This window comes from Oncorhynchus kisutch, linkage group LG16 (assembly GCF_002021735.2).
Source record: "Oncorhynchus kisutch isolate 150728-3 linkage group LG16, Okis_V2, whole genome shotgun sequence".
In the NCBI taxonomy this organism is placed as follows: Eukaryota; Metazoa; Chordata; class Actinopteri; order Salmoniformes; family Salmonidae; genus Oncorhynchus; species Oncorhynchus kisutch.
In genome coordinates, this window is record NC_034189.2 from 6,285,404 (window position 1) to 6,307,234 (window position 21,831).

The 21,831-nt window shown below is 46.6% G+C and overlaps 1 protein-coding gene across 3 annotated transcripts; it reads left to right on the top strand.

Moving 5' to 3' along the window:
- The first annotated feature begins 1,211 nt into the window (after window positions 1-1,211).
- Window positions 1,212-19,746, top strand: LOC109883652 (zinc finger protein 638-like). 3 transcript variants are annotated; one of them, XM_031791680.1, is made up of 7 exons: window positions 1,212-1,354; window positions 5,874-7,750; window positions 9,562-9,623; window positions 10,519-10,557; window positions 10,936-11,238; window positions 12,814-12,935; window positions 19,439-19,746. In XM_031791680.1, exons 2-7 carry the CDS (start codon window positions 6,110-6,112, stop codon window positions 19,729-19,731), a joined length of 2,460 nt encoding a protein of 819 aa, XP_031647540.1. In that variant the 5' UTR covers window positions 1,212-1,354; window positions 5,874-6,109; the 3' UTR covers window positions 19,732-19,746. The 3 variants fall into 3 exon arrangements, with proteins under 3 accessions (XP_031647540.1, XP_031647541.1, XP_031647542.1); XM_031791681.1 differs by having other exon boundaries at window positions 1,284-1,354; window positions 5,603-7,750; XM_031791682.1 differs by lacking the exon at window positions 1,212-1,354 and having other exon boundaries at window positions 1,393-7,750; window positions 10,939-11,238.
- Window positions 19,747-21,831: the final 2,085 nt, after the last annotated feature.

The window sequence follows — 21,831 nt, forward strand, 5'->3', positions numbered from 1 at the left end:
GTTGTTTAAAAATAATGTTTTATTTATAATACAAAATCCACTTACATTTGCTACGTCAAACATGTCTAACAAAACGAAACACAGGTATTAACAAGAAAATACTCAAACGTTCAAAAAATATCAATAAAATAATACAAGAAATAAACAATTTTAGTGCAATTATATTCACTCTGAAAAGATCTTATAATGATTCAGGAAGATGTTATTCCTGTTGTTATTCACTAGGGTTAATGTTTTAATACGATCATTAAATTCAATTAGAAAAATATGTAATTTTGGTATAGAATGTATATGGAATTTTTGTTGGTGTATGTAGTATTTGGCAACAAGAATAAACAAATGAACAATCATTTCAATGGTCTTGTTATCATTGCAATAGTAACATATTATATCTTTCATGTCAAAAACATGGGTAGTGTTCATAATGGTAAATAAGTACTTTTGCAAGGTTTTCCCAAAATTCAGACACAAATTTACATTCAAAGAACAAGTGAGTCAGATTCTCACCTTCTTCTTCTTCTTCACAGAAAACACAGATATCATCAATAGCCACACATGTGGACATCATAGAATTACATGGATATATCTTATGCAAAATGTTAAAGTACACTTCCTTAACTTTGTTTGGTGTACAGTATTTGTAAGGTCTTAACCAGGCATTTTTCCAGACAATACCAGGAATGAGCATGTTCCAGAAAAACTTTCCTCTCGGTGTAAGTTGTGAATGAAGAATTTGTCTTATATATTTATTACAACAAGATCTCTCAAGTAAGCCCACGCTTTCCAATCTGAGTTCTGGATAAACTTTGTAATCATTCCCAAAATGAAGATGAGTTTTCATTAGTGTAGTTAGACCGCTTTGATCACAGATATTAACTCTCTGAAAGGTGTTGGAAACTCTTTCAATGTTTTATAAATTGTTCATATGTGAGAATATTACCCTTTGTTGTCAAAAACATCAAGAACAAAGTCAATATTCCTCTCATGCCAGCTGGTGAAGAACAATGACTGATTCCTTTCAGTTATGCCTGAATTATTCCACAGAAGAGCTTTATGTGGGGAAAAATTGTGCAGGAAACATATTTTCCAGGCCATTAAAGCTTGTTCGTGAAACCTAGCTAATTTAGCAGGTCATCTTTCAGGAATATAATGACATTTCAGTAAAAATTGAAGACCCAATTTATTAAACACATTATCCAATCAACTACTCTGTTTTCATTGGGTTAGGTCTATGACGTTGTTCGGGTGAGATAGTCGAATGCGCATGCGCAAATCCTTGAGCGTCCGTGGAGCCGCCTGGAGAGAAAGACAAGTACGAGATTTCTCCATAGAAAATAACCGAAAATATCAGAAGGTATGTAACAAAAACCCTATTTCAAAAGACATAAGAGATGAGTTGTTGTTCATATGTGTGATTTAAAACGGACAATACCGCTGGCTGGAAGTAGAAACTCGGGTTTGTGTCCTCTGTCGTATGCGGCGCTTAATGCAACACGATACAGGAAATACAAAATGGAGGGCTGATGGTTTTTCGGAAAGTCGAAGACGCGAAAGGCAGGTGTGATCTATCACGTCTTAGGGTGACCACATTTAAAATGCCCAAATGCGGGACATTCCGTAGGACAGTGTAGCCTAGATACAGATATATATATATTTTGTGTGCAGCACCCCTCCCCCCTCCAAAACACAGCCCCTACTCGTGGTGGAACTCAAGAGAAAGAGGTGAAGCGAGATGTTTCTCCACAGCTAGAAGAACGAGACAGATATTTCACCGGATGTAATTTGAAGTTGTATAAATGTGAAGCTTCCGCTTGGCGTTTTTTCACTCTTACCAAATATGGTAGTGAGAGGAAGCCCAGTGACCCCGCAGTGGGAGAAGAAGGAACCAGGTGGATTTGGGCTGATATTCTGCACATTTTGGCATCGATGAAACATTTCATCTCAACACAGTTTTCTGTTACGAACAGACTACATTTTGTAGACGTTTTTTTAAAAACCTTTTGTCAAAGGTTTAAATGTTTGATTGTTTGAGTGTTTAAGGTGATTTGAGTTATTGCACCTCAGAGTATGCGTTCCCTAACGGGGAATGAGCTGGAATGAGCCAATAGGATCTCTAGCTTGTTCTGCCCACAATGACTAATATGTTTCCATTTGAAACGTCAGGCAGTGGGATATCTGGTTATGCTATTCAATTTGGATCTGTAATGTTGAAATGTTACTCATTTTAGCATTATGTGATCTTCCAAGACATTTATTCAGCTTTGATCTAACTTTATGGGACTCCCAATCACAACAAGGTTGTGATTACAGCCCAGGATTCGAACCAGGGTCTGTAGTGACTCCTCTAGCACTGAGACGCTGTGCCTTTGACAGCTGCACCTCTCGGGATCCCAGTGATCACCCTTATCACAGCCTAACCAAAAACCAATCTTCCGCTTTTCTGTGAAATCTGTATGATTTTTTAACATGCATTACAAAACTTCCTTTTGGATGGGCGACTGGCTGTTGTGAGCACATGATTGTTTGGCTAGCAATGCTAGCTAGCTAATAGTTTGCAGCCTGTAAATTGTGGCACTAGCTACTACATTTCTGATAGCTAGCTAATAGTTTACAGCCTGTAAATTGTGGCACTAGCTACTACATTTCTGTTAGCTAGCTAATAGTTTACAGCCTGTAAATTGTGGCACTAGCTACTACATTTCTGTTAGCTAGCTAATAGTTTACAGCCTGTAAAGTTTGGGACTAGCTACTACATTTCTGTTAGCTAGCTAGCTAATAGTTTTCAGCCTGTAAAGTGTGGGACTAGCCACTACATTTCTGTTAGCTAGCTAGCTAATAGTTTGCAGCCTGTAAAGTGTGGGACTAGCCACTACATTTCTGTTAGCTAGCTAGCTAATAGTTTGCAGCCTGTAAAGTGTGGGACTAGCTACTACATTTCTGTTAGCTAGCTAATAGTTTACATATGTCAGAGTTTTCAAATTATTTGGGAATTTGTATTGATGTCCTCTCTAAGTTGTGAGTTGTAACAGGAGCTAATCAGCCATCTGGCTCGGTGGTTAGCTCCTTGCACCTTGTGGTGTGCACATGACCAATGAACGAGCAGATGCTGTTTAGGTCAAACGAGGACACTGCCCCCCCCCAACGTTGAATTGCATTGAATTCAACATCGGGCATAAATGAGCGTTTTGTATCAGGAAAGTTACCTCACACGACCTCTACAAGCCATAATTCAGAATGAAATGTACTTTACCGGTTGTCTGTGCTGTCGGGTGATATGACCAGCACTTTGAAAAGGTTGATGCATATATGGATTTCCTGTATCATCGTCTTGAAAACTTGACATTCCTACCTGCAACAACAACAAAAAAATGTTGATCAACCGCGTGGACAACCGGTGAAGCAAGTTTCGACATTCTGCCGTGTAGAAGTCACATGAGGAAACTTTCCTGATCCAAATTCAAAATCTGTCGTTCTGCCCCTGAACAGGCAGTTAACCCACTGTTCCCAGGCCGTCATTGAAAATAAGAATTTGTTCTTAACTGACTTGCCTGGTTAAATAAGGGTAAATACATTAAAAACAAGTCAGCCAGTCCAAACACTGTTTTTTTCCCCCCTAAGAACATTAATCTTTTAGCTCCACGTTTGTTTGTTTTTTTGCCTTTTTATATTTATTAGACAATTCAATGTTTGTCCCCGTGGTAACATGGCATTAGTCCCCGTCCCCGTGGTAACATGGCATTAGTCCCCGTCCCGTGGTAACATGGCGTTAGTCCCCGTCCCCGTGGTAACATGGCATTAGTCCCCGTCCCCGTGGTAACATGGCGTTATTCCCCGTCCCCGTGGTAACATGGCGTTAGTCCCCGTCCCCGTGGTAACATGGCGTTATTCCCCGTCCCCGTGGTAACATGGCGTTATTCCCCGTCCCCGTGGTAACATGGCGTTATTCCCCGTCCCCGTGGTAACATGGCGTTATTCCCCGTCGTAACATGGTGTTATTCCCCGTCCCCGTGGTAACATGGCGTTAGTCCCCATCCCCGTGGTAAGATGGCGTTATTCCCCGTCCCCGTGGTAACATGGCGTTATTCCCCGTCGTAACATGGTGTTATTCCCTGTCCCCGTGGTAACATGGCGTTATTCCCCGTCCCCGTGGTAACATGGCGTTATTCCCCGTCCCCGTGGTAACATGGCGTTATTCCCCGTCGTAACATGGTGTTATTCCCTGTCCCCGTGGTAACATGGCGTTATTCCCCGTCACCGTGGTAACATGGCGTTATTCCCCGTCCCCGTGGTAACATGGCGTTATTCCCAGTCCCCGTGGTAACATGGCGTTAGTCCCCATCCCCGTGGTAACATGGCGTTAGTCCCCATCCCCGTGGTAACATGGCGTTAGTCCCCATCCCCGTGGTAACATGGCGTTAGTCCCCATCCCCGTGGTAACATGGCGTTAGTCCCCGTCCCCGTGGTAACATGGCGTTATTCCCCGTCCCTGTGGTAACATGGCGTTAGTCCCCATCCCCGTGGTAACATGGCGTTAGTCCCCGTCCCCGTGGTAACCTCGCAGACAATCCATTTAGACCAGGTGTTTGAAATGTTTGCTCTTTCCCAGCTATTAAAAGGCGGCTATTTAAGAGATCTATTTCAGAGATCTATTTAAAGAGATCTATTTAAGAGACTGCGTTTCGTTGGAAGTTGGACGGAGTGTATTTCCCACCATTTTAATATGTTGCTGTTATAGAAGTTGTTGGTTTCATTGCTTGATGATGATGATGACGATAATAATAAAATGTTTGCTGCTGAAATATTTAGGTTTTCCATCAGGTCTTATAAGGCCTTGTTCCACTCGTGATCACTGCAACGTTCTAGAATAATGTATTGACATTAATGCTAAAAACATTCTTAGGTTGACCTTTTTTTTTACATTGTTATGCCAGTATTGGACTTGTTTTTGGTTTTGTCAAATGCAGTAGTTTGGGGCACGTGGTCAACTCTGTTATCAGTTGATCTCTCTGTGTTTAATCACACGTGAAAACTCTACAGCCTTCCTATCAGTGTAGAATATCTTTCATGTCTCAACGCTTTGCACCATGACGTTAACCACTTTGAAAATAAACACGCTGTTAAGAATATTATCTCGTCAATATTATCGGAAAGTGTATTAGTGTTTCTTAGAGACATGAATTGGTTTAGTTGACTCTCAAGTGCAGTGTTCTGTTTGGTTATACGACTTTCAGATCGTTGTCTTGGAAAGTTCCGTTACAACGAACCCTGACACCGTTTATTGATTTATGCATCCACGTAACCTTTCACATTTTGATTCAGTCTTCATTCGATAATCAATAGCTTCCACTTAACCCTACTAAATCTGATCTTTAGCGAAACTAGTTAAGCCCCGTTTCATTACTGAATAAACTATTTCCCTTGGCAGTCTATTATCTTGAAAGTATGACTGTAAACCTTTTGTTAAAAAAAGCTGCTTGCAATCTTGCAAATTTCACTAAAGCAGTGCATGGAGTTTGTAAAATAATGTTGTATGTTTTTCACGATGACTACTTCTCCCCCTCCTGTCTGTTCCCTGTTTGCTTGCTGTTTTTCTTTCCTCCAGTGAAGATGCAGGAACTGTCTTCTTCTGCTCTGACCTAACCAACAGAACCCTGATGATGTTCTAGAAGCTGTTCTAGAACAGTTTGACACACAACTGATGTGAAAAGTGTTTCAGTGTGAAATAGACTTGAAACTGACCAAACCGATCAATCGCAGAAATCCAGTCTGCTTTCCAGTTTGATTACTACTGTCCATAGACCTGTCCCAGGGCGAGCCAGAGAGAAGACCAACCAGTAACCCTCCTGTGTGTTTCTCCTCTCCAACTCTTTCAGCTTTGCGTTGCTATTGGATCGTTGCGCTGCGCCCCTTTCCAGCCCGCTGAATCCGATTGGAGGGCTGGGAGTTGGGATCCCGCCCCTGCAGCTCCTCTTAGGCCACGCCTCCCTGCAGCTGGCCCAGCTCGATACCGCTGCAACCACCACTTCTGCCGCCAACCCCCCCCACCACCCTACACTCGCCTCCTCTCGCCCCCATCAACCTCCTCACAGCAGCAGCGACCGTCAATAATATGTCCCGTCCCCTATATAACCCCTTAGGGGATCAGTACTCTTCACAGGCCCAGAGATCTGCCGCCCAGATGGGGCAGTACGGACTCACACAATCCCAGGCCGGAAGGGACCCTCTGGGGGCCTCCCGCCTTGGTCTGGGGTCTGGTGGTGGTGGTGGTTCCTCCGGCCAGGGAGGCATGATGTCCTCGATGGTGGCCCAGCAGATGGGGTATGACCCGGGGCAGAGATCGACCGGGATGACCCCGGAGATGGAGACCTCCATAGACCACCACATCCGCGGGGCCAGAGAGGAGGTGAGGCTGCTCAGCCAGTTGATGCAGCAGAATAAGAACCAGCAGGTCTCACTGGACGTCCAAGACCTTCGCCTAAGTCGTGACCCCATGGACGAGCTCTCGTCTGGCGGAGGGCTGGGCGGTTACACCCCTGGCCGGACCTCCAGCGACCAGCAAACTTCCATGGACCCCTGGTCTGGCTTCCTGACCCAGTCTGCTTCCTCCAAACTCTTCTCCTCCACCCTTCCTCAGTACCAAAGCCAAACCTCTGGGTTTGGAGGTGCGGGAGTGCTGGGATCCACCTCCAGAGGTTCCGAGGCCCCCATGAGCGCCTCGTCCGCAGCCTCTCGTCCAGCCCGGTACACGTCCGAGTCCGCCAGCAGCATCCTGGCGAGTTTCGGGTTGTCCAACGAAGACCTGGAGCTCCTCAGCCACTACCCAGACGATCAACTGACCCCAGACAACCTGCCCTTCATCCTCAGAGACATCCGCATCCGTAAGGCCAATAGAACTATGGATGTGGACCCTCGGCCCAAGGTAGGCGGTGGACCTGGCCCAGGGTCCGACCATGGTGGTGGAGGACAGAGCAAAGTGATCGATTACGAACATTCTCGTGCTACTAAATACGACAGTTATGATGATGGTGATAATAGCCAACCCGATAATTACAGCTCGCGTAATCCGCTCCCGAAAGAGAAGCCAAAATATGACATGGTCAGAGACTCGCTGAGCGGGTACGCCGGCCATTCCATGACCTCCGACCTTTCCAAGCAGCGTACCCAACAGCAACACATCCACAGCCCTGCGGTCCAGAGCCCCATCCCCATGACAGACGCAGGCTCTCGCATCGGCCTTCCTCCGCCTTCCAGCCAACCCCAGCAGACCCTCAAAACCCACGGATCATCCTCTAAAGCGACATCCAAGCCCATGAACATCCCTGTCCGCAGCGGAGACCAAGGACTCAACCGACTCCTGGCGTCCCAGAATCAAAGCAACGCTCGGGGCCACGCTCAGCCCCGGTCCGGCCTGGTGGTTCTTGGTGGTGGAGCTGGGGTCGGAATTCCAGGACTCAGGGTTGGAGGTGTCCCGGTCGGGGTTCCTCCTCCCACGACACCCCCCATTTGGCCTTCCATATTCCCCATCATGAACCCGTCAATCCCACCTCCTGGTCATGTCCCAGTGACTTTTCCTCCGCCCCGGATTGGTCCGATGCCTTCCATGCACCAGCAGATGAACCTACCTCCCCCGATGATGATGATGACGAAGAGGTTACCGACCCCGACCATGATGAGCGATTACTCCGCAGCTTCTCCCAGATTCTTTCCTCATACCTGTTCTCTCTGTAACATAGAATGTGCCCAGCTAAAGGTGAGTTTTTTTTTTGCCATTCCTGTCTTGACCTGGATTCTAAATACTGTTTGAGATTGTTATACTTTGAGCACTGGTTGATTTTTCTTTCCTGGAAGGCCAAAAAACTATTTTTATGTTTATGTTTCTACCTGGTATCCCATGTCTGTTTCAGTCCCGGATAATAGACCAGGCGTTTTAGCCCTCCAGAAACGGCTCCAGCTGTTTCAGTCCCGGATAATAGACCAGGCGTTTTAGCCCTCCAGAAACGGCTCCAGCTGTTTCAGTCCCGGATAATAGACCAGGCGTTTTAGCCCTCCAGAAACGGCTCCAGCTGTTTCAGTCCCGGATAATAGACCAGGCGTTTTAGCCCTCCAGAAACGGCTCCAGCTGTTTCAGTCCCGGATAATAGACCAGGCGTTTTAGCCCTCCAGAAACGGCTCCAGCTGTTTCAGTCCCGGATAATAGACCAGGCGTTTTAGCCCTCCAGAAACGGCTCCAGCTGTTTCAGTCCCGGATAATAGACCAGGCGTTTTAGCCCTCCAGAAACGGCTCCAGCTGTTTCAGTCCCGGATAATAGACCAGGCGTTTTAGCCCTCCAGAAACGGCTCCAGCTGTTTCAGTTTCAGGGGTTCAATCAAGTACATATAAAGTATTTGAAATCTCAAATAGTATTTGAACCCAGTTCTGAACCTCTCCAGACTGATTGTGTGCCTTTTTTAAAAGAAATATATATATTGTTGAACCTCATGTTGTAACTCAAGACTTTGCTTCTTGTTGAATCCATTTTTGTTTATTCAAACACTTCAGTCTAGCTGTGGGATTATCTCATGTATTTCACGGACGTTGTATTTCACGGACGTTATTCCCCGTCCCCGTGGTAACACGTTCTAAAAGGAAAATCATTAAATAAAAGAGAAAAGCATATTTTTTTTTAGTATAAAAAAAATATTTTCTCCTCCGAATATGAAGACATCGAATCCTGGACTGAATTCAACATTGTTTATTGTCATTATTGAAAATTGTGTAATGTCATGAGATTTTTTTTTGTTGCAAAAAAATTTTTGCGCCTTGAAATATTGTCATTTGTTTGTAAAATCAAGACATTCCGTTATAAAATGCAGTTTTATTTGTGACTTTTGATGACCGTGATTTGCCATGAGGAAGACGAGTGCTCGAAGACGATACAACCAACGTTAAGATGAGAAGCTGCCAGAGAACAACCATCAATCAAGCAATCAAATGTATTGATAAAGCCCTTCATAAATCAGCTGATGTCACAGTGCTGTACAGAAACATGGAAGTTTAGGCTCCATCTCTAGACGTTGACCGTTGTGAATTAATGGACTATTTACACCACTTAATTTATTTTTACTCAACCCCTGATATCATTGTATTATACCCTTGTGTTTAAACCAGTGATACAACACACTACTTACTGCGTTTAATTTTTTTTAATATACAATTGATTTAGTCACTTTGGGAAGTACGTTGTTTTTTGGGAAGAAGATGGCTGCTGAGAGGATCCGTTCCAGAGAAGAACCCCGGAAGATTCCAGATGCTGCCATTTTTTTTCTCCAGCATCAGACTTTTGCCGTTAATCTTTTTCTTGGTAGAACAGAGAGCCTATTTTTACCATGTTATTTTTCCCCAACATTGTATAAATCAACTCCTGCTATGAAAGCAGAAGGAAATTGGACTCTGTTGAAAAATTGTATTGAAAGTGCTTGATTTAGAGGACTTTGGGGGTTATTGGGGATGTTGAGAGGTGAGGAGGAGGATGATGATGAAGAACCAGACTGATTGTCTCTGTTTGCTGTTTTGATCAACAGAACTGGATCGAGCATCAAAACACCGGTCTCCACGTTGAGAATTGCCGTCTACTCAGGAAATCGTGAGTCTTCTTCGCTCTCTTTTTATATATCACTTCTCCCTTTCTCTCTTTTCTCAGCCTCCCACCTCATCTCCTCCTCAAAAAACCCACTGGAGGGCCTCCCTGGTGGCGCAGTTGTTAAGGGCGCCATACTGCAGCGCCAGCTGTGTCAGCAGAGACTCTGGGTTCGCTACCAGGCTCTGTCGTGACCGGGAGGTCCGGGGGGCGACTCACAATTGGCCTAGCATCGTCCGGGTTAGGGAGGGTTTGGCCGGTAGGGATATCCTAAAGTCATGCGTCCTCCGAGGAAAGGAGCACTGCTTCTTAACACAGCGCCATCCAACCCGGAAGCCAGCCGCACCAATGTGTCGGAGGAAACACTGTGCACCTGGCAACCTTGGTTAGCGCGCACTGCGCCCGGCCCGCCACAGGAGTCACTGGTGCACGATGTGACTCCTGTGGCGTGCCGGGCGCAGTGCGCGCTAACCAAGGTTGCCAGGTGCACAGTGTTTCCTCCGACACATTGGTGCGGCTGGCTTCCGGGTTGGATGGCGCTGTGTTAAGAAGCAGTGCTGATTGGTTGGGTTGTGTATCGGAGGACGCATGACTTTCAACCTTCGTTTCTCCCGAGCCCGTACGGGAGTTGTAGCGATGAGACAAGATAGTAGCTACTAAACAATTGGACACCACGAAATTGGGGAGAAAAAGGTAAAATAAAAAGAAAATAAAAAACCCACTGGAGGAAAAAGTCTTGAGTGGGGAGGGCGTTGATATCTTGTCCAATACAGTTAGTTGAGAATAATGAGCGGAGATTTGGATGCGAGGAAAATCGCGGAAATAGGAATTGAAATCTACGTCCACTGATGACCTCACGTTGTAGCTTGTGCCAGTCACCTGATCCATTTCCTCCTTCCAGGTATCCCGACTGGAACGTGGAAACTGTCGCTGTATCAAGGTGAGTCTCCTACCTGTACTGTGCTCTGTACTGTGCTCTATAATAGAAGGTCATTCAATGTCCCTTCGATTTAGGTCACTGCTGACTGAATGGTTTAGCAAGTTGAGTCTTAGTGTCTGTTGGAAGTATATAAACACTCCTCTTTTCATCCTTTACGTTACCAACCAGAATAACTTCATCAGCCTGACCACCTCTTCCTTCTCTCCTTTCCTCCTTTCCTCTCTCCTTTCCTCCTTTCCTCTCTCCTTTCCTCCCCCTCTCTCTCTCTCCTTTCCTCTCTCCTTTCCTCCCCTCTCTCTCCTTTCCTCCCCCTCTCTTTCTCCCTTTCCCCCCCTCTCTTCCTCCCCCTCTTTCTCCCCTTTCCTCCCCTGCTCCTAGTAGAAATGAAAGCAGCCAGTTGTCCTCCAAGCGCCGTCGGACAACACGCTCCGCCTCCCGTTCTTCATCCTGGTCTCGCTCTCCTTCTCCTCTTCGCCCCTTCTCCTACCACACCCCCTCCTCCTCTACTCGCCGACCTCGATCCAGGGAACGATCCCGCGAACGTCGACACAACACCACCACCCGGCGTTCCCGGTCTCCGGGTTCACTTCGGGGCAGGGAGAGAGAACGTGACCCTCCGGCCTCGTCGTCTTCCCACCGGGATCAGGAACGTCGACCTCAGACAGCCTCTTCATCCCGGAGGTAAGATAACAGACTTTTAAATTAGTTAATATGTATGAATATTCCTCTCTTTAATGAGTGAATATGTATGAATATTCCTCTCTTAACTTCTCTGGGATGGTAGCGTCCCACCTCGCCAACATCCTGTGAAATTGCATGGCTCCAAATTCAAAACAACAGAAATCCCATAATTAAAATTCCTCAAATATACAAGTATTTTTCACCATCTTAAAGATACTCTTGTTGTAAATCCAGCCACACTGTCCGATTTCAAAAAGGCTTTACTGCGAAAGCACACCAAACAATTATGTTAGGTCACCACCTAGTCACAGAAAAACACAACCATTTTTCCAGCCAAAGAGAGGAGTCACAAAAAGCTGAAATAGAGATAAAATGAATCACTAACCTTTGATGATCTTCATCAGATGACACTCATAGGACTTCATGTTACACAACACATGTATGTTTTGTTCGATAAAGTTCATATTTATATCCAAAAATTTCAGTTTACACTGGCGCGTTATGTTTAGTAGTTCCAAAACATCCGGTGATTTTGCAGAGAGCCACATCAATTCACAGAATAACTCATAATAAACATTGATAAAAGATACAATTATATGAATTATGAATTATAGATACACTTCTTCTTATGTCAGATTTTTAACTACGGAAAAAGCACACCATGCTATAATCTGAGTACAGTGCTCAGACACAAAAACAAGCCATACAGATACATAAAGATATCCGCCATGTTGTGTTGTCAACAGAAGTCAGAAATAACATTATAAATATTCACTTACCTTTGATGATCTTCATCAGAATGCACTCCCAGGAATCCCAGTTCCACAATAAATGTTTGTTTTTGTTCGATAATGTCCATCATTTATGTCCAAATGCCTCCTTTTTGTTCGCGTTTAGTACACAATCCAAACTCACAATGCGAGGGCACGTTCAGGCGAAAGTTCAGACAAAGTCCATATTAGAAACAAATTCCTTCGAGTTTAGCCCGCTAATCCAAATTCATGAAGCTCGATCACTAGGAGCAGACGAAAAGTCAAAAGTTCCTGTTACAGTACGTACAAACATGTCAAACGATGTATAGAATCCATCTTTTTTTAACATCTTTCAATAATTATTCTGCTTTCAATAATGTTCCAACTGGAGAATTCCTTTGTCTTTTGACCAGCTCATGCCACTCTGGCAGACCTCTGACTCAGTCCCATTCGCCCACTTCACAGTAGAAGCCTGAAACAAGGTTCGAAAAAAGACTGTTCTAGTGGATGGAAGTGCATTATGACCTGATATAAACTGTATATTCGACAGGCAATGAGTTGGAAAAACTACAAACCTCAATTCCCACTTCCTGGTTGGATTTTTTTCTCAGGTTTTCACCTGCCATATGACTTCTGTTATACTCACAGACATCATTCAAACAGTTTTAGAAACTGTGTTTTTCCCCCAAATCTACTAATTATATTCTAGCTTTTATGGCTGAGGTAGTTTAATCTGGGAACCTTATTCATCCAAGCTACTCAATAATGCCCCAAAGAAGTTAAATGAGTTAATATGTTTGAATATTCCTATTCCTTCAACCAGGTCACGCTCTAGGAGCTATGAGCGGGAGAGAGCGAGGGAACGTCGGGAGACGACGAGGAGGAGCAGCCTGCCGAAGTCTAACAGTGCTGAGAGACTGGCCAAGAAACTACTGGAGTCATCTGGTGAGACACACACACACACACACTGGAGTCATCTGGTGAGACACACACACACACACACACACTGGAGTCATCTGGTGAGACACACACACACACTGGAGTCATCTGGTGAGACACACACACACACACTGGAGTCATCTGGTGAGACACACACACACACACACTGGAGTCATCTGGTGAGACACACACACACACACACTGGAGTCATCTGGTGAGACACACACACACACACTGGAGTCATCTGGTGAGACACACATACACACACTGGAGTCATCTGGTGAGACACACATACACACACTGGAGTCATCTGGTGAGACACACATACACACACTGGAGTCATCTGGTGAGACACGCATACACACACTGGAGTCATCTGGTGAGACACGCATACACACACTGGAGTCATCTGGTGAGACACGCATACACACACTGGAGTCATCTGGTGAGACACGCATACACACACTGGAGTCATCTGGTGAGACACGCACACACTGGAGTCATCTGGTGAGACACACACACACTGGAGTCATCTGGTGAGACACACACACACACACACACACACTGGAGTCATCTGGTGAGACACACATACACACACTGGAGTCATTTTTCATTTTAAGAGAAGTAAAATAACAAATAATTACAGAGCAGTAAATAACAACAGCGAGGCTCAATGTGGAGGCTATATACAGGGTATTACGGTACAGAGTCAATGTGGAGGCTATATACAGGGTATTACGGTACAGAATCAATGTGGAGGCTATATACAGGGTATTACGGTACAGAGTCAATGTGGAGGCTATATACAGGCTATTACGGTACAGAGTCAATGTGGAGGCTATATACAGGGTATTACGGTACAGAGTCCATGTGGAGGCTATATACAGGGTATTACGGTACAGAGTCAATGTGGAGGCTATATACAGGGTATTACGGTACAGAGTCAATGTGGAGGCTATATACAGGGTGTTACGGTACAGAGTCAATGTGGAGGCTATATACAGGGTGTTACGGTACAGAGTCAATGTGGAGGCTATATACAGGGGGTACCGGTACTGAGTCAATGTGGAGGCTATATACAGGGGGTACCGGTACAGAGTCAATGTGGAGGCTATATACAGGGTATTACGGTACAGAGTCAATGTGAGGCTATATACAGGGTATTACGGTACAGAGTCAATGTGGAGGCTATATACAGGGTGTTACGGTACAGAGTCAATGTGGAGGCTATATACAGGGTGTTACGGTACAGAGTCAATGTGGAGGCTATATACAGGGTGTTACGGTACAGAGTCAATGTGGAGGCTATATACGGGGGTACCGGTACTGAGTCAATGTGGAGGCTATATACAGGGGGTACCGGTACAGAGTCAATGTGGAGGCTATATACAGGGTATTACGGTACAGAGTCAATGTGGAGGCTATATACAGGGTGTTACGGTACAGAGTCAATGTGGAGGCTATATACAGGGGGTACCGGTACAGAGTCAATGTGGAGGCTATATACAGGGTATTACGGTACAGAGTCAATGTGGAGGCTATATACAGGGTATTACGGTACAGAGTCAATGTGGAGGCTATATACAGGGTATTACGGTACAGAGTCAATGTGGAGGCTATATACAGGGTATTACGGTACAGAGTCAATGTGGAGGCTATATACAGGGTATTACGGTACAGAGTCAATGTGGAGGCTATATACAGGGTATTACGGTACAGAGTCAATGTGGAGGCTATATACAGGGGATACCGGTACAGAGTCAATGTGGAGGCTATATACAGGGTATTACGGTACAGAGTCAATGTGGAGGCTATATACAGGGTATTACGGTACTGACTCAATGTGGAGGCTATATACAGGGTATTACGGTACAGAGTCAATGTGGAGGCTATATACAGGGTATTACGGTACAGAGTCAATGTGGAGGCTATATACAGGGTATTACGGTACAGAGTCAATGTGGAGGCTATATACAGGGTATTACGGTACAGAGTCAATGTGGAGGCTATATACAGGGGATACCGGTACAGAGTCAATGTGGAGGCTATATACAGGGTATTACGGTACAGAGTCAATGTGGAGGCTATATACAGGGTATTACGGTACAGAGTCAATGTGGAGGCTATATACAGGGTATTACGGTACAGAGTCAATGTGGAGGCTATATACAGGGTATTACGGTACAGAGTCAATGTGGAGGCTATATACAGGGTATTACGGTACTGAGTCAATGTGGAGGCTATATACAGGGTATTACGGTACTGAGTCAATGTGGAGGCTATATACAGGGTATTACGGTACAGAGTCAATGTGGAGGCTATATACAGGGGATACCGGTACAGAGTCAATGTGGAGGCTATATACAGGGTATTACGGTACAGAGTCAATGTGGAGGCTATATACAGGGTATTACGGTACTGAGTCAATGTGGAGGCTATATACAGGGTATTACGGTACAGAGTCAATGTGGAGGCTATATACAGGGGGTACCGGTACAGAGTCAATGTGGAGGCTATATACAGGGTATTACGGTACTGAGTCAATGTGGAGGCTATATACAGGGTATTACGGTACAGAGTCAATGTGGAGGCTATATACAGGGTGTTACGGTACAGAGTCAATGTGGAGGATATATACAGGGTATTACGGTACAGAGTCAATGTGGAGGCTATATACTGGGTATTACGGTACAGAGTCAATGTGGAGGCTATATACAGGGTATTACGGTACAGAGTCAATGTGGAGGCTATATACAGGGGATACCGGTACAGAGTCAATGTGGAGGCTATATACAGGGTATTACGGTACAGAGTCAATGTGGAGGCTATATACAGGGATGCTGGGGCATCGGTTAGTCGAGGTAATTGAGGTAATACAATTGACAGTGCTATAACAAAGTATTGATAAACTTTTGTTATAGACCAAATACTTATTTTCCACCATAATTTGCAAATAAATTCATAAAAAATCCTACAATGTGATTTTCTGGATTTGTTTTTCTCATCTTGTCCGTTAGTAGTGTACAATGAAAATTACAGGGTTCTCATCTTTTTAAGTGGGACTATGCAGAGATAATAACAGGGTAGCAATGCAAATAGTCTGGGTAGCCATTTTGACTAGATGTTCATTAGTCTTATGTCTTGGGGTTGGAAGCTGTTTAGAAGCCTCTTGGACCCAGACGTGGTGCTTGCCGTGCGGTAGTATATAATATTAGTTTTGTAGGCCCAAACCATTCTGACGCTACAGATATTTTTGCGAGTAGATGGATTTTCGGGATGTTCTCCTGGACAAACAGCTCTGTAGTTCTGCCAGAAGGCCGACATGAAGGCTGCCTCTCTCTGTAACTCATGTCTCCCCTTCCAGCTGGCCTCTCTCTGTTACCCATGTCACCCCTTCCAGCTGGCCTCTCTCTGTTACCCATGTCTCCCCTTCCAGCTGGCCTCTCTCTGTTACCCATGTCTCCCCTTCCAGCTGGCCTCTCTCTGTTACCCATGTCTCCCCTTCCAGCTGGCCTCTCTCTGTAACCCATGTCTCCCCTTCCAGCTGGCCTCTCTCTGTTACCCATGTCTCCCCTTCCAGCTGGCCTCTCTCTGTTACCCATGTCTCCCCTTCCAGCTGGCCTCTCTCTGTTACCCATGTCACCCCTTCCAGCTGGCCTCTCTCTGTTACCCATGTCTCCCCTTCCAGCTGGCCTCTCTCTATAACCCATGTCTCCCCTTCCAGCTGGCCTCTCTCTGTTACCCATGTCTCCCCTTCCAGCTGGCCTCTCTCTGTTACCCATGTCTCCCCTTCCAGCTGGCCTCTCTCTGTTACCCATGTCACCCCTTCCAGCTGGCCTCTCTCTGTTACCCATGTCTCCCCTTCCAGCTGGCCTCTCTCTATAACCCATGTCTCCCCTTCCAGCTGGCCTCTCTCTGTTACCCATGTCTCCCCTTCCAGCTGGCCTCTCTCTGTTACCCATGTCTCCCCTTCCAGCTGGCCTCTCTCTGTTACCCATGTCACCCCTTCCAGCTGGCCTCTCTCTGTTACCCATGTCTCCCCTTCCAGCTGGCCTCTCTCTATAACCCATGTCTCCCCTTCCAGCTGGCCTCTCTGTTACCCATGTCACCCCTTCCAGCTGGCCTCTCTCTGTTACCCATGTCACCCCTTCCAGCTGGCCTCTCTCTGTTACCCATGTCTCCCCTTCCAGCTGGCCTCTCTCTGTTACCCATGTCTCCCCTTCCAGCTGGCCTCTCTCTGTTACCCATGTCTCCCCTTCCAGCTGGCCTCTCTCTGTAACCCATGTCTCCCCTTCCAGCTGGCCTCTCTCTGTTACCCATGTCTCCCCTTCCAGCTGGCCTCTCTCTGTTACCCATGTCTCCCCTTCCAGCTGGCCTCTCTCTGTTACCCATGTCTCCCCTTCCAGCTGGCCTCTCTCTGTTACCCATGTCTCCCCTTCCAGCTGGCCTCTCTCTGTTACCCATGTCTCCCCTTCCAGCTGGCCTCTCTCTGTTACCCATGTCTCCCCTTCCAGCTGGCCTCTCTCTATAACCCATGTCTCCCCTTCCAGCTGGCCTCTCTCTGTTACCCATGTCTCCCCTTCCAGCTGGCCTCTCTCTGTTACCCATGTCTCCCCTTCCAGCTGGCCTCTCTCTGTTACCCATGTCTCCCCTTCCAGCTGGCCTCTCTCTGTTACCCATGTCTCCCCTTCCAGCTGGCCTCTCTCTGTTACCCATGTCACCCCTTCCAGCTGGCCTCTCTCTGTTACCTATGTCTCCCCTTCCAGCTGGCCTCTCTCTATAACCCATGTCTCCCCTTCCAGCTGGCCTCTCTCTGTTACCCATGTCTCCCCTTCCAGCTGGCCTCTCTCTGTTACCCATGTCTCCCCTTCCAGCTGGCCTCTCTCTGTTACCCATGTCACCCCTTCCAGCTGGCCTCTCTCTGTTACCCATGTCTCCCCTTCCAGCTGGCCTCTCTCTATAACCCATGTCTCCCCTTCCAGCTGGCCTCTCTGTTACCCATGTCACCCCTTCCAGCTGGCCTCTCTCTGTTACCCATGTCACCCCTTCCAGCTGGCCTCTCTCTGTTACCCATGTCTCCCCTTCCAGCTGGCCTCTCTCTGTTACCCATGTCTCCCCTTCCAGCTGGCCTCTCTCTGTTACCCATGTCTCCCCTTCCAGCTGGCCTCTCTCTGTTACCCATGTCTCCCCTTCCAGCTGGCCTCTCTCTGTTACCCATGTCTCCCCTTCCAGCTGGCCTCTCTCTGTTACCCATGTCTCCCCTTCCAGCTGGCCTCTCTCTGTTACCCATGTCTCCCTTCCAGCTGGCCTCTCTCTGTTACCCATGTCTCCCCTTCCAGCTGGCCTCTCTCTGTTACCCATGTCTCCCCTTCCAGCTGGCCTCTCTCTGTTACCCATGTCTCCCCTTCCAGCTGGCCTCTCTCTGTAACCCATGTCTCCCCTTCCAGCTGGCCTCTCTCTGTTACCCATGTCTCCCCTTCCAGCTGGCCTCTCTCTGTTACCCATGTCTCCCCTTCCAGCTGGCCTCTCTCTGTTACCCATGTCTCCCCTTCCAGCTGGCCTCTCTCTGTTACCCATGTCTCCCCTTCCAGCTGGCCTCTCTCTGTTACCCATGTCTCCCCTTCCAGCTGGCCTCTCTCTGTTACCCATGTCTCCCCTTCCAGCTGGCCTCTCTCTGTTACCCATGTCTCCCCTTCCAGCTGGCCTCTCTCTGTTACCCATGTCTCCCCTTCCAGCTGGCCTCTCTCTGTTACCCATGTCTCCCCTTCCAGCTGGCCTCTCTCTGTTACCCATGTCTCCCCTTCCAGCTGGCCTCTCTCTGTTACCCATGTCTCCCCTTCCAGCTGGCCTCTCTCTGTTACCCATGTCTCCCCTTCCAGCTGGCCTCTCTCTGTTACCCATGTCTCCCCTTCCAGCTGGCCTCTCTCTGTTACCCATGTCTCCCCTTCCAGCTGGCCTCTCTCTGTTACCCATGTCTCCCCTTCCAGCTGGCCTCTCTCTGTTACCCATGTCTCCCCTTCCAGCTGGCCTCTCTGTTACCCATGTCTCCCCTTCCAGCTGGCCTCTCTATAACCCATGTCTCCCCTTCCAGCTGGCCTCTCTATAACCCATGTCTCCCCTTCCAGCTGGCCTCTCTATAACCCATGTCTCCCCTTCCAGCTGGCCTATCTCTATAACCCATGTCTCCCCTTCCAGCTGGCCTCTCTATAACCCATGTCTCCCCCTCCCCTTCCATCTGGCCTCTCTCTGTAACCCATGTCTCCCCCTCCCCTTCCATCTGGCCTCTCTGTAACCCATGTCTCCCCCTCCCCTTCCATCTGGCCTCTCCGTAACCCATGTCTCCCCTTCCAGCTGGCCTCTCTCTGTAACCCATGTCTCCCCCTCCCCTTCCATCTGGCCTCTCTCTGTTACCCATGTCTCCCCCTCCCCTTCCAGCTGGCCTCTCTGTAACCCATGTCTCCCCCTCCCCTTCCATCTGGCCTCTCTGTAACCCATGTCTCCCCTTCCAGCTGGCCTCTCCCTGACGGAGAACACCAGTCTAGAAGTTATGATGCAGTCCCTCGCCCCTGCCCTCCTGGCAGAGCTCGCCAAGAAGAAGGGAGCCGCCGCCTCCTCTTCCTCCTCGAAGGGAGGTGCCTCTCGGAAAACTGAAACGGGAATATCCAAGTCAGGAAGCAAGCTCGGATCTGGAAGGTCATCAACCAGGAAATCGTCCTCTCCCTCCAAGTCATCCAGCTCCACTTCTACCAAGGTGTGTATTTTGTCTTCCAGACGTTTAAATGAAACTGTTAAAACCTCTTGAGGCTAGGGGGAACTATTTTTATGTTTGGAAAAATAACGTTCCCAAAGTAAACGGCCTATTTCTCAGGACCATATGCTAGAATATGCATATAATTGACAGATTAGGATAGAAAACACTCTATAAAGTTTCCAAAACTGTCAAAATATTGTCTGTGAGTAGAACAGAACTGATATTGCAGGCGAAACCCTGAGGAAAATCCAATCAGGAAGTGCCTCTTATTTTGAAACCCTTCTGTTCCTATGCATGCCTATACTCCATTTTAAAGGGATATCAATCATATTCCTTTTTTCTATGGCTTCTCTAAGGTGTCAACAGTTTTTAGACATAGTTTCAGGCTTTTATTTAGGAAAATTAGTGTGAAAGATCACATTGCGTAAGTGGACAGGTGGGGGCTCTCAGAGTGAGTTTTTGCGCTACAGAGTAAAGCGGCCATTGTTCCTCCCTGTCCTATTGAAAAACCTACACACTCGGTTGATATATTATCAAATATATATTTTAAAAACTACCCGAGGAATGATTATAATAAAATGTTTGACATGTTTCTGTGGACATTATGAAGATTATTTGGAATTCCCGTCTGCGTTGTCGTGACGCTCTTTCCTGTGGATTTCTGAACATAATGGGACAAACAAACGGAGGTATTTTGGATCTAAAAATAATCTTTATGGAACAAAAGGAATATTTGTTGTGTAACTGGGAGTCTTGTGAGTGAAAACATCCGAAGATCATCAAAGGTAAACGGTTAATTATTGCTTTTCTGATTTTCGTGACCAAGCTTCCTGATGCTAAGTGTACATAATGCTATACTAGGCTATCGATAAATTTACACAAACGCTTGGATTGCTTTCTCTGTAAAAGCATAATTTCAAAATTATGAGACGACCGGTGGATTAACAAAAGGCTAAGCTGTGTTTTGCAATATTGCACTTGCATATGAATATCTTCTAGTAATATTATTTGACTGTTGCGCTCTGCTATTCAGCGGTTGCTGACGGAAAGGATTCTGCGACAGGGTCGGGTAGCGTTAAGAAGTTAAGAACACCGGCAGGGGACAGTAGAGAGCTGATGATAATCTGCTACGTTCCCTTCCCCAAACCATAGAATGACCAGTATTGTCTTCCCCAAACCATAGAATGACCAGTATTGTCTCCCCCAAACCATAGAATGACCAGTATTGTCTCCCCCAAACCATAGATTGACCAGTATTGTCTTCCTCAAACCATAGAATGACCAGTATTGTCTTCCTCAAACCATAGAATGACCAGTATTGTCTCCCCCAAACCATAGAATGACCAGTATTGTCTCCTCCAAACCATAGAATGACCAGTATTGTCTTCCCCAAACCATAGAATGACCAGTATTGTCTTCCCCAAACCATAGAATGACCAGTATTGTCTTCCCCAAACCATAGAATGACCAGTATTGTCTTCCCCAAACCATAGAATGACCAGTATTGTCTTCCCTTCCCCAAACCATAGAATGACCAGTATTGTCTTCCCTTCCCCAAACCATAGAATGACCAGTATTGTCTTCCCTTCCCCAAACCATAGAATGACCAGTATTGTCTCCCCCAAACCATAGAATGACCAGTATTGTCTCCCCCAAACCATAGAATGACCAGTATTGTCTCCCCCAAACCATAGAATGACCAGTATTGTCTTCCCTTCCCCAAACCATAGAATGACCAGTATTGTCTTCCCCAAACCATAGAATGGCCAGTATTGTCTCCCCCAAACCATAGAATGACCAGTATTGTCTCCTCCAAACCATTGAATGACCAGTATTGTCTTCCCCAAACCATAGATTGACCAGTATTGTCTTCCCCAAACCATAGATTGACCAGTATTGTCTTCCCCAAACCATAGAATGACCAGTCTGTCCTCTCTCTCTCTCCTCCTCTGTCCTCCTCGGTCCTCTCTTCCATCTCTCCTCTCCTCCTCTGTCCCATCTCTCTCTCTCTCTCTCTCGTCCCATCTCTCTCTCTCTCTCTCTCTCTCTCTCTCTTTCTGTCTCCTCTGTCCTCTCTCTCTCTTTCTGTCTCCTCTGTCCTCTCTCTCTCTTTCTGTCTCCTCTGTCCTCTCTCTCTCTTTCTGTCTCCTC

Bases quoted from the DNA above. Each gene is read 5' to 3' on its own strand.
- LOC109883652 (XM_031791680.1), top strand. From the start codon at position 6,110: ATGTCCCGTCCCCTATATAACCCCTTAGGGGATCAGTACTCTTCACAG. The intron at 9,624-10,518 runs GTGAGTCTTCTT...TCCTCCTTCCAG, and splicing joins TGCCGTCTACTCAGGAAATC to GTATCCCGACTGGAACGTGG. The intron at 11,239-12,813 runs GTAAGATAACAG...TCCTTCAACCAG, and splicing joins ACAGCCTCTTCATCCCGGAG to GTCACGCTCTAGGAGCTATG.